At 38.5% G+C, this 13,300-nt stretch overlaps 1 protein-coding gene across 1 annotated transcript in view; it reads left to right on the top strand.

The window, feature by feature from the left end:
- The window catches only part of trim24 (tripartite motif containing 24), a 36,621-nt gene extending 31,781 nt beyond the window's left edge, over positions 1-4,840 (top strand). Inside the window, exons 15-18 of the mRNA XM_056260343.1 lie at positions 1,181-1,313; positions 1,431-1,505; positions 2,107-2,253; positions 4,308-4,840. Coding sequence (XP_056116318.1) covers positions 1,181-1,313; positions 1,431-1,505; positions 2,107-2,253; positions 4,308-4,640 — 688 coding nt within the window. The 3' untranslated portion in view covers positions 4,641-4,840. The remainder of the gene's footprint in view (positions 1-1,180; positions 1,314-1,430; positions 1,506-2,106; positions 2,254-4,307) is intronic.
- The last annotated feature ends 8,460 nt before the right edge of the window (positions 4,841-13,300 follow it).

Genomic DNA, 13,300 nt, shown 5'->3' with positions numbered 1-13,300 from the left:
GCCATACTTTCGTTATTTAAATCATTTCTTTATTTTTATTTTATTAATTGATCATGATTCGACTATTAGTCGACTATAGGCAGGACTTGACGAATCTGATTCGACTATGAAAATCCTTATTCTGCGTTCTGCATCTTCTGACAGAACAATAGCACTGACATAGGTTTCTTTCAGTTAAAATATCTCAAACATGCATTTTAGTCTGGGACAATAGGCTTAAGCCTTGTCTGTGACACCGGGCAGATGTATATTAATATACAGTATAATTAATCAGATGTACACATATTGGCTAGTTGTATATCTAATCAGATTTTAAAGACAAAACTATATTTTTATAATAGTCTTTTATGTCATATGCATGTGAAATGGGTTTTTGGTTTGTGTCCATCAAAAATAATCAAATGAGACCTAGGATTGTCATATGAAAAGTAATTTATTTGTTGTATTGTCTCAAATAAGTCATTACCATATACACTGCTCTGCCAAATAAAAATGTCGCTGTTTGGATTTAAATAGGCAAATGCTTAATTGTCTATGATTGGATCATTATTGCAGTGATTGTTGTGTTTTTATCTTGTTTTATGTTTGGCATCAACTGTTCTTCTAACTCTTAATTGATGGAGAGTTTAGCTTTTAATTTCTTTAAAAACTTGTAGGAAGACACATCATGGCCATATAACAGGATGACAATGTCAAGATTTATCAGGCTCAAATTGTGGAAAAAATGGTTGGGAGGATGAAGAATCGTTTTCACACATGAATCGGCACCTCTGAGTCCAGACCTTTCATTGAAAGTCTGGAGGAGGCTTTACAGAGTGCATGACTCTTGCATTGTCAATACAAGAGTTAGACCAAAAATTGGGACACCTCTGATGGAAATAAATGTTGTGATGTTTTTTCCATCAAGAGGTGTATCAATTTTTGGTCAAGATCTTGTATTGTAATTAAAATTCCTCTGAAACCCTCCACCACCCCCAGCTCCACCTGTCAGAATCTTTTTATGCAACATATATCTTACATGCTCACAGCAGTGTGTCTGTGTATCTGTCGGCAGAAACAAGTCCATACTTGCTCTGAAGTAGCAGCAGATCTATTCCACCAAGACCAAATACATTAACATTGTCTGCCAAAACAATTCAGAGAGTTGTCATGATTGAAATATGTGTGTGTGTATCTTTAGTGGTGAGTGGTATTGTACATTCTGCCGTGACCTTACCTCACCTGAAATGGAGTATAACGTCAATGCTAGCGGAGAATCGAACAGTGTGAAGCAGGATCCGGATTCGGAGGCTTTCACTCCTGTGGATAGAAGAGTATGGACTACTTTCAATTCAGTTCTGCTTTATTAAAAAAAAAAAAAAAAAAATTTTTTTTACATTATTTTACATTTAACTTTTATAATGGCTCTGCATTTATTTGTGTCCATGCAGAAATGTCAGCGACTGCTGCTTCGTCTTTATTGCAATGAGCTCAGCACAGATTTTCAGGAGCCTGTAACTCCATCGGTAAGATCCTCCATCTCACATAGCAACATAGCATTCTACATGCCTGAACTAGATTGAGGAAACTGCAAAAAAAAATACAGTTTATATGCATGCCTGGGTCACCACAAATTCAAAGAAGAAAATATTTTGCTCAATAAAAATTAAGCCTATTATATGAAAACTAGGTGTGTTTTTTTTGCATTGTGACAGTTTTCTTGATAATAAAGCACATTTTACTGTCAGAAATGTCAGTAGCCTATTGTAATACAATTTTATTTTTATTAATTCTTATTAATGTACAATTTAATGATTTTCATTAAGTGTTAAAATTGTTATACATTATGGTAGTGTTTTTCCACTGCCTTCAATTTATGCTGATTTCATAAAATAATTCAATACTTAAATCATTGTGTTTGGAATCAGATTTTTAAATTTAATGACAAATAATCACAATACCAAAATATAAAATTCATTTCCATCAAATGGAATATAGTTTCTTAGGTTTTTCTTCAGATTTTAGGGTGAAATGGCAAAGACAGGATCACTAGGGTTTGAATCAAAGCTTCCATTTTAATAAGAAGTGTTTTCTGTTCTGACCCTGGTTCACTCTTCACATTTGCAGTCGATGCCAGAATACAGTGAGATAATAAAGATGCCAATGGACCTGTCTGTGATCAGAAGCAAACTGGGGGACAGTAGTTATAAGAGCACTGAGGACTTTGTTGCGGACGTCCGGTTGATTTTCAAAAACTGTGCAACTTTCCACAAGGTATGATGTTAACAAGATTATCTTCCAGATATGTCCTCTTGAAACTGGATTGTGCTTGGTGAAAACTAGCAGTGTGACGATATTCTTAGCTCATGACATGAGAAGATGCACGATATCGGGTTCACGAGAACAAGACAAGAAGATATTTTTTTAAGAAACACCATATTTAAGAATTCTTCAATGGCATAATATGACTGGAAAAATAATAATAAACTTTATTTTATAAAGCGCCTTTAAAAGCAACTTCTCAAAGCACACCACCAACCCTAAAATTTACATAAACCCCTCCCCTGGGTACGCGATTTATAGATTATCATGACAGAAAATGCGAATCAATGACTAGAAGATAACTACACATAAGCTACATAAATTCATCAACTAATCGTTCAGAAATGTCCTGTTGCATTCTACATGTTGTCACTTCTTGAGTCTCTCCATCTTTGACTCCGGTTTGAACATAAAAGGCTAAAAGTTTTTGAAATGTTCAGTTCATGTCTGTGTGAGGTAAAAGGACACGCTGTTGAAGCTCCGCCCTCTGTGCCGGGAGCAGCTGCTCATTTGCATTTAAAGGGACAGACACAAAAACGGGGCGTTTTTGCTCACCCTCAAAAAGTGACAATTTTAACATGCTATATAAAAATATCTGTGTAGTATTTTGAGCTAAAACTTAACATACACACTCTGGCGACATCAGAGACGTATTTTACATCTTGCGAAAAGGGCATTATACCACCCCTTTAAGTCTACATTTAAAAATGTCTGAGCATCCCTAAGATCAAGAGGCAGAGAATTACAAAGGACAGGAGCATATGAAGTAAAAGCCCTGTCACCCATAGATCGTAAGTGTGTATGAGGAACAACCAACAAGTTGGATTGTGAAGATCGCAGTGTACGATTTAGGGTATAGGAATTTAACAATTCAGATAAATAATGTGGAGGCAAGCCATGCAATGCTTTATATGTCTGCATCATCATTTTACAATCAACTCGGAATCTGACTGGGAGCCAGTGTAAGGACTCCAAAACTGGAGTAATATGATTGCATACCCTGGACCCAGTCAATATCCTGGCGGCTGAGTTCTGTACATGTTGCAGTTTGTTTAGTATGGATTTAGAGACTCCAGCTAAAAGGGCGTTACAGTAATCTATCCAAGAGACGACAAAGAAATTGATCCGATTTTCAGCTACTGAGAAATTTAGCATAGGGCGCAATCTTGCTATGTTTCTGCGGTGAAAAAAGGATGATTTAACTGAAATCTGAACAACAGAATCAAATGAAAGACAATATCAAAAATAACTCCAAGATTCCTCACTTTAGCTTGAGTCGCCAAGACAGAGCCATCAATAGTCAAAGATAAAGAACCAGCTTTGGAAATGTGATGACGGGAACCAGTAAGCATAGTTTTACCACTGTTCAGACACAAGAAATTATTACTCATCTCAGAAACACAGCCGGAGAGAAAATCAACATCAGGGTGTTCACCAGATTTTGAGTGTATATAAATCTGCGTATCATCAGCATAAAAGTGGTAATGGAGGCCAAGCGATCGCAACAAATGACCAAGTGTGAATTATTTTTTTATTTTTTTTATATATAAAGAATACCAGGTATGTTGTGCCTACTTGTAGGGCTGCATAAAATAATAATAACAATAATACTAATTTCTAATTTTGGGCTGTCACTAATGACTATGTACAGATGGATATGAATATCATCTGATTTTATAATTTATATAAGTAATGAAAGTCATTGTTGAAGTGAATAATTGGTTGGGTGTATTGGCATAAAAGCGCAGTGTTTGTGAATTTAAATTCAGTAACAATTATTTTCAGTTCAGTAGGTTTTAAACATTAATAGACTGCTAGATAAGTGTTATGAGTGTTGAGCTGTTGTTAACCAAAACCCACTTGAAGGTTAATCTTGGCTATGATCAAATAAGGGCTAAATGCTTTAATATAGTTAATGTTTTTAAGATAAAAAAAAAACTCAAAAGTGCCTCTGATTGAATAACACGCACGTGACATCTAATGTTGTGTGTTCACGCTGTTTGTAGGAAGACACTGAAATGGCCAGTGTGGGCGCTAATCTGGAGAGTTACTTTGAGGAACTGTTGAAGCTCTTGTATCCAGACCGGACGTTTCCAGGCGTGAAGGAGGAGAGCATTGCTTCTTTGTGTCCTGACGAATCAAGTCCCTTATCTAAGACGCCTCCACAAGACACTTCCCCAGTAGAGGAGGCTGCGAGACCCTCTGGTGAAGATCTCCCTCAGGAGGAACCGCACACTAAAGACATCGAGGAGAAGCAAGAGAACTTGAGCGCCGCTTCAGGATCCAGTCCTGTAAATGCTGAAACGGACAATAATGAGACTAAAGAACCAACTTCCTGAAAGAATCTTCCTTGTTTTTCCTCTAAAGACTGGATGGTGACATGCACTTTTCTAGAGCGTGAAATCTCTGGTTCAATTGCAATAATTATACTGTATATTTTAATTGTTTTAAGCATTTGGAAAACAAGCTAAAAAACATACTAAAAATGTATTATAACAATGCAGTGTGTAATATAGGCACAATAAATATCTGAAATATGGCCCATCAAATTTTCATTTTGTTGATGTGCAGTAAGAAAAGTGAAATGAAAGCTGCATTCAATTTACTTTTAAATTATAGTTCTCTCAAAAATAAAAAATAATTTTCATTTAGTTATTGTCTATTTGATTACACTGTTTTAATGTGATGTTACTGTGTAATTGCACAAATTAAATATCGAGTAATATTAACTACATGAACTTACTAAGGGTTAAGGATAGGGTTAGTTACTTGTAACTATGCATAATTTACTGTTGTTATTATTATAGTAAGTACATGTAACGCCTAACTACACCTTAAGATAATGTGTTACCATTTGGTTTCTTAATGTAGTCGTTCACTTGTCGTTCTGTCGCTTTACTTGTACACACAAAAAAAATACAATTTAATTTCATCAAGAAAGCAAATAGTTATTTTTAATCACCAAACCAAAGAAGGTCATTGGCATGTGTCAATAATCACAAAATGCCTATTATTAATTGTCTTCGAGCTGATTAACTCAAAAGTTGTGTAATAAGGTATAAAAACAAAGAAACATTTGTTTAGTGTTTAGCTGGCTGAATACGTCACGGCTGAGTTAGCCGCGACTTATTCACAATACAGAACAGCCTCTTGTACCTAATTGCTTTTAATTATTTTTTTTCCTTCAGTTTCACCAATGTCCAGAAGCATACAAATACAGCCTCAAACATACAATGAGGGAAAAAAGGGAGAAAAAGAAATACATAAAAAAAGAAAATCATGGAGTCAGGAGAGGTTATTGACATAGTGCCAAACAGGTGTCCATATCTGCCAAAAGACTTTTGATGTGTATCATAAGTGAGTTTCTCGAGTGGTAGTAATGCAGATATTTGAGACATCCACATTTTGAAAGAAGGCACCTGAGGGGATGACCACAGTAACAATATACATTTCTTTGCCATATAAGCCAAAATTAAAAACATGTGTTTAAGCTGGAAGACTGGAAGAACTGGAAGAGAGGGCAACTCTCTGAGAAAACAAAGTAAATAAACATTTGAACCCTCTCTTGTAAAATTAGCATCACCATTCGAGACTCAAGTCTCACCTGAGTATCATCCTAATCTACATCTCTTTCCCTGCTGTACCAAATTTACAATATGTATTTTATAATATATTGATTTATAGCGATATTTAAATGCTTTGCGCGCTTAAACGAGACGAAACTTTTCTCAAAGGCGACGATCTTCTTTGACTCAATACGGAGCTGACGACGAGGAGGTTTGCTTGTAACGTTAACAGGAAAAACACAGAAAGTAAGTGTTTTTAACCTAATTTACAACATGTATTTCATGGCATTATATTGTTTTGTAACGATATGTATGTGATGTGCGCGCCTAAACCTTTCTCACAGACTAGGCCCACAGACGACTAGGCCTGCATCTTTGAGTCGTGACGCAGTGCTGACACGGATTTTGCTTTTAACAGTAAAAACAAATAGTAAGTGTTTTAACTCATTACAATACGTGTTTTATATTGTTTGATGACAATATTTGTGATGTGCGAATATTAAAAGTATGTATTTATCCTCAAACTATCTTTTACTCTCGTTTACCAGCACACCTAAGTTAGTATAAGTTAACTGAAAAACAGAAGAACAACACAGACTGCAGACCAACAATGCACGTGAAATTGTCACTTTATTTTCTTTTTTGGAGGACCAATTTTCTTAGAATGGGTAAAGGAAATTCCGGCACATCTGACGTCATACACGCCCATACTTGAAAAAAACTTTCCGAAACTTGTGACAACCAGGAAGGAGTATTTTGAGAACAGAAATACTCAATCAAACGTACAAGTTAATTTTTAAAACTTTGTCCATGTTTAGCATGGGAATCCAACTCTTTAACAGTGTAAAAAACTCACTATGCATGAAATAGCATTTCACCCCCCCCTTTAAGAGGTTTCAGGCGATCCTCATTTGACACCACCTGCAGCTTGATGGTGAAATTCACAGATGATGCGGGGCTGACTGAAGAGGCTTTGGACAGCGGAGGCCCTTCTCGTGAATTTCTGACCCTGCTGATGGACACCATCAAAACCAGGAGGGTATTTGAAGGCAAAGAAAATTCCAAATACCTCTCATTTGATTGTAAATCTAACACTTTTTTGTGAAGTTTTTACAATGTTGCAAATCAATTTGTCCTAACATTGCAATATTGGCATTTTTAGCTGCAGAAGACAATGAGTATTTCCAGATTGGAAAAATTATTGCTGTCTCGATTGTCCATGGAGGTCCAGGGCCTCGTTAGCCTGGGAAAACCAAAAGGCCAATGAAATCGATGTTGTTTGGCAGATTCCGCGAACAACAACCAATGGAAAAATTGCCGATGGAGAAATATTTTTCTTACCCAATCAGAGGAAGGTTACCATGACATTTCTAGTAAATCAGAGGACTCTGTAGCCTTGCAAGGGGTGGTACTATATAGTTAGGGATATGACGCAAACAGCGTTGAATGGAGAGAAGGAGAGAGAGCGAACGGAGGCTTACGGAGCGGATTATCAGAGATTTACGTTCTATGAGAGAGAGACAGAACAATTATAATATATATATATATATATACATACACATACAATTATAGCATTATTTATTGTTTTAGCACTTTTATGATGGCAAGCAGTAAACGATTTACGGTGGAACAAGCTCTGGAACAATTACTGGAGAGTGACGAGGAGAAAGCATTGCTTAGAAAATTCTATGCATTCCTAAGAAAAACGCCTAGGACTATTTGTAAATAAAGTTACATTTTTCATTGTTCTTTACACATTTTATTTAACAATTACACATGTCTGTCAAGCAAAGGCTTTGACAAATATATTTTTTGTTCAAAAACTGTTCACTAATGTTGTGTGATGTGTGATTTTCAGAAATAAATGACAAAAATCTAATTTCCGTTTTTGAAATTCTCTAGTTTATAGTACATTTTTCACTCATACTTCCTTTATAAACACATTACATGCATGCTTCTGTTAGCTTAGGGTCTTCTGAATCCATAGATACCAAACACCATAGTGTTCCATCTACATTACATATGGTTTATAAGGCCAAATGTAAAAATAGAGAAAACGGACCAAAAAGGGCTTAGTCCCCAGAGGGTTAAGAGTAAGTAAGTGGATAATCTCAAATTTCCAAAAACATTTCAGGGTATGTAAGTAGCCATAGCAACCACGGAAGCTAGTTTGCTTAAGAGGTATTCAGATGCGTTATATAATTAATATAACAAAATTTGTTATATAGTTGCACTTATATAATATGCAATATTATATATAAATTCTAAAGGACTATTATAACAAGGTAATGTTTAAATGTTTATTAAATTAAAATATATTTATTTTATTGTCATCTCAGACATGGATCTACATTCAATTAATTAGCATCAAATAAACAATATAATCCTTATTCTCAATGAATAAAGATCCACCAAATAGTTGGCGATGTGCACTAAGTAGGTTATATAAATCGCCATTCAACAAAAGGAGGAAGTAGAATGGCACGCTTTTTCTTAGCGTCTGTTTCCATGGTGAATCATCGATTCGTCACTCTGTTGAGAATGTCTTGTGTGTTAAAAGGAACATACTCTGGGTTGGATGAACTTACTCCCCGCACGCGTTTTTGGAACCAACATACCTCGAGTAAGCAGGGTTTGGGTTAATCTACCGAGAGTTCAAGGTATATCTGACGGTAAGTTAACCTTGCTTTCTGGAATACACCCCTGGACTTTACACCTCTGCAAACCACCTCCATGCAACAAATCAGCACTGTGCTTAAACCCTTTTACAGCTGCAAGGTGATGACTACACTGATTTGAAAGTAGCAACAAGTAAAAAATAAATGGAAACAAACTAAAAAACATCATGTCTAACATATTTTTCTTTTGCCCTCCCTAGAAAAAGAGACTAGTCCTTCTTTGGAAGATGTCCTTATGTTTGGAACTGGGCTGAAGAAGTTCCTCCTGCAGCAATACAGCCACAGCCACTGCTAGTCTTTCAGAAGATATTACGCTTTCCCATGGCAAATGTATGTTCAAATACAATCAAAATTCCAATCTTACCTAGTTATGAAGAGTTTCAAGAAGCCATGGATTATGGCTTGCAAAACTCCCCTGGTTTTGGGCTTCCTTGAAACTAAACATCTTTGGCTGATAGACCAGAGTTTAGGTCAGAGTTAACGGTTTTATTGAAATGCAGGTGTGTTTGTATAACTTGTACATTTTAACCTGCACTAGTTAAACATTTCAAGCCACTCAAAGGAAGGAAAGCTCAGGTTAATAGTTTTGATTGTATTGATGCACTGCTGAGTTTTGAGGAATAATATAACAGTTCTCTTACGAGAGATACTCTCGTACTGCGTAATATCTTACGCTATGGGGAAAACCTCTTTTCCACGAGATATTTAAGCCAAAAATTATCCTTAATTTTTAATCAATGCAAAACGCTTTGCGGCAGCATGCAGACATAGGCGAGGCAGCTTGCGCGCCTATTGGCTGCCCTGCGGCAAAAGCAGCAGCCTATCGAGAGCGGCTCTGCGTGACGTCATGACCAATGGGGGCACTTCGCACCCGCTTTGTCACGTCCCGCCATAAAGGGCGTGGTCTCGCCCTATAAAAGCAGGTTGATAGGCTGATACAAACTGATTTTCATCTCTTCAAGCGAAGCTCACGCATCGCTGGATCCGGAGTGAGAAGCCGCGCCGTCGACGCAAGCCTTTCAGCGGGACGAGCCCTTGAGTCTGAAGCCGCTGGCCTTCACCTCGCCGCCTTCAGCCGCCGTACCTGCTGCGCTTTCCGGCGCTTATATCCTTTACTCTGCTGAGAGTGTTTGTTTGCCGCTGCAACTTACACTTCTCCAAAAAATTCTAAAACAGCTGCATCTTTTTCAAGATGCCTTCCTGTGGCTCGTGCGAGCCCAACTCAGCGGCGAGGACCGCCATGTCATCTGCGTGTCCTGCCTGGGTGAAGATCACGCGGCTCTCGCGCTCACTGACGGCGGATGCCCTCATTGCGAGCTGTTGCCTATGGTGACTCTGAGGACTCGCCTGGCATCCTTCTCAGAGCCTGCACTTCTGCCCGCTGTGGTACCGCGCCGCAAGAAGCGCCGTGCTCAGCGCACCCCCGAGCTCTCTCCTGCCCGCCAAAGCTCGCCGGTTCGCTCGCCAGCTTCGCCGGCATCGCTCGAGTCGCTCACAGATGGACAACGGCCGCCGTCTGCCGCCGCGTCCGCCTTTGAGCTCGACGAACCTACCGAGGCATGTTCTCTCCTGGCATCGGAAAGTGAGGATTGGGCGAGCTCTGTGGACCTCTACCCGCCAGCCCTCTGGGAGATGAGCCGGCATTGAAACTGAGCTGATGCGTCTGCTCTCTCAAGCCGTGGATAACATCGGCCTCGACTGGGAGGCTCCCGCGCAACCACCGCGCAACATTATTTCCTAATCGGGGACTTGAATTTGGGCTCTCAAATTAGAAACTTTATTGTCTAAGTAGCTAGCAAAATCCTCACAGAATGCCAAAGATGGGCAGCGAAGAGACTTTATAGGGGTATTTAAAACGGAGTTAATGACAGAAAAAAGTGCTTTTGGGGTGTGGTGATGTTTCTGAATCAATTTAGTAAAATAGGAAGCCTTAGCTTTCTTAACATCATTCTGATGTAACAATAGACAGTCCCTTAAGATCTCGTACGAGACCTGTAATTTGTCTTTTTTCCACTTCCTTTCTGCTTTCCTGCACGACTGTCTCAAGGAGCGTATACACAAGTTTTTGAGCCGTTTCCGCTCTACATCCTAAACTCCTCCGGTCGATGCAATCCACTTCCGTTCTGGCGGGCTGGGTTTGTTTTGCTAGCTAGCTCCGTAGCTAGCTACTAGTAAAAACAGTGCATAGATATTATAATGGGTTCACTGCACACGTCATATGATGTAATACATTGCACACATAGCCTACAATGAATAAACAGTTCGATCGCGCCCGCGCCTCACTCTCTCTCACACACACACAGTTTGATCACGCCCGCGCCTCTCTCTCTCTCTCACACACACTCTCTCTCACACACACACTCTCCCTCACACACACACTCTCCCTCACACACACACAGTTCGATCGCGCCCGCACCTCTCTCGCGCGCCTAATTATTATCATCATGGCACACACACACTTTGCACTCTAGCCAAGTAGCCTATGATGTAGTTCGGATACCAACAATAAAAAAGACATAGGCCTAGGTAGGGCTGACTTCTAATAGTCGAGGATTCGACGATTCGATTCGGAGAGGTCTGATTCGACTATGAACCTCATAGACGAATAGTAGGGAAGTGTTATGTAACCAATAGGGGTGTGACGGTTATTATATAACCGTGAGACCGACGGCTATAGTTGAACACCGTCATTAGAACTCTATAACCGCCAAAACCGTGCTATTAAAATATTTTTTACAAACATTTTTTATCATAGAGAATGTTTAAATACTAATATCATCTTACGAGGGAAACTGAGGCGGAGTTAGTGGTGCTTCAGAGGCTGAGTGCTGGAGATGATTCGGGAGAGGTCTGTGAACTTTTACCGATCAGAGCGTGCGCTAACACGGAGTAAAGCCTTGTTTATACTCGACGCGTCCGCACGAGCGCGAAGGTGCGCATGGCAAAAAATGACGCGTTGGGTGCGCAAGACCGGCAAGACCCCATTTCGCTTGGGTGTGTGCACAGCTTTTTTTGTAACAGCGCACGCGGCGCCGCATCCGAGGATGAACGACTTCAAGCCGAATCTGCCCGAGCATGTAGGCTACGTCTCACCGCACCGGCACGCAGTTTGCGCGTCTAAATCATCTAAAAATTCATTGCAACGTTTTTTTGTTAAGGTTTTGTTTACTGTGTGTGATTTATTTAAAACAAAGCACGTTTTGGCACGTTGTTGTTTTTGAAGCCAATTTGTTCCTATTTTATGTGAACTTTTCTGATGTTTATATGTGTGATATGTTTTGTTCATCTGGCTTTAAATGAATAAAAGGTATTTGTTACACACCATGTTTTTCTTTTAGTTTTTTTTAGCTCTTTTGTTTGAAATGGAAAAAATCTAGCTGCTATCTACGGCAAAATCTAACAAACAAGATCTATGGGGTTAATTGATGCCAAAACCATTGAAAATGCACAGACTAAAAGTCACAAATAGATATTACAACTTGTACACATAAAACACAATCTAGAAATAGTTTAATAATCCGCAAACAAAGTCCTCATGATCCGCAAATGTTAAACAAGATCTACAAATAGATACAAAGTCCTCAAACAAACTCTTCGTGATCCACAAATATAAAGCATGATCTACAAAAAGATAAAAAAATCCACAAATAAACACATCCTGATTCACAAATAGAAATCAGTGACTCGTACTTGAAAATCAGAATTTGAATGAATGTAAAGTGACTTGTTTGCAGGTGAAGATCATGTTCTGTTTGTAGATTGTGTCACATTTGTTTTCAGAATTCTGACACTATTGTTTCGCTGATGTGACAAAATAATGCCATAATCATCGAAAATGAAGAGACTATGAGTCAAAAATGCATATTACAATTTGTAAACACAAAACAAGATCTACAAATAAATGTAAAATCTGCAAACAAACTCCTCATAATCTGCAAATGTAAAACACAATCTGTAAATAGATTCCAAATCTGCAAACAAACTCATGATCCGCAAATGTAAAACAAGATCTACAAATAGATAAAAAATCCACAAACAGACTCTTCGTGACATACAAATATAAAATACGATCTACAAATAGATTTAAAATCCGCAAACAAACTCTTTATGATTCACAAATAGAAATCAGTGACTTGCACTTGACAACCAAAATTTGAATGAATGCAAAGTGATTTGTCTGTGCATGAGGGTCATTATTTGTTTGTAGATTGTGTTGCATTTGTTTTCAGAATTTTGGCACAACTGTTTCGCTGTTTTTCCCATTAAAAATTCTACAAATGACCTCCTCACAATTTGCAAACAAACACAGTCTAACTTGTATTTTCAAACCACTGTAAAAAGACATTCTTACACATTCTGTGCAAAGCTCAGCATGCAAGTGTTGAATCTGTGTTTGCAGATCACAGGGCATTCACAGATCCCTCTGCACACGTCTACAGATCTTTTTGCCACTATCTTTCCGCAGAGTGTGTGACTACGATCCACACGTGTAGTCAATCAGGGGTATTGCTTCAAGGTGATGTCACGTCCCCTCAATAAGCCCTTTTCAAAATAAGAGCTGACACTTCTCGTATGGGTGGGCTGGGCTCACTGTGAGACCGAGTGTGTCTGCTCGCGAGTATATCATACTTTTATACCGCAGCAGCAAATTTGAGGTATGATGCCAACTATTCAGGCTTTATATCTGAATATAATATATTGATATGTTGAATATCAAACGTCTATGCTGAATACATTCGTACAATATCACACACG

This window comes from Rhinichthys klamathensis, unplaced genomic scaffold (genome assembly GCF_029890125.1).
Source record: "Rhinichthys klamathensis goyatoka isolate OS25496 unplaced genomic scaffold, OSU_Roscu_1.1 h1tg000176l_1, whole genome shotgun sequence".
Taxonomy (NCBI): domain Eukaryota; kingdom Metazoa; phylum Chordata; class Actinopteri; order Cypriniformes; family Leuciscidae; genus Rhinichthys; species Rhinichthys klamathensis.
Note: the sequence above shows the minus strand (reverse complement) of the source record. Positions and strands in the feature narration are given on the sequence as shown.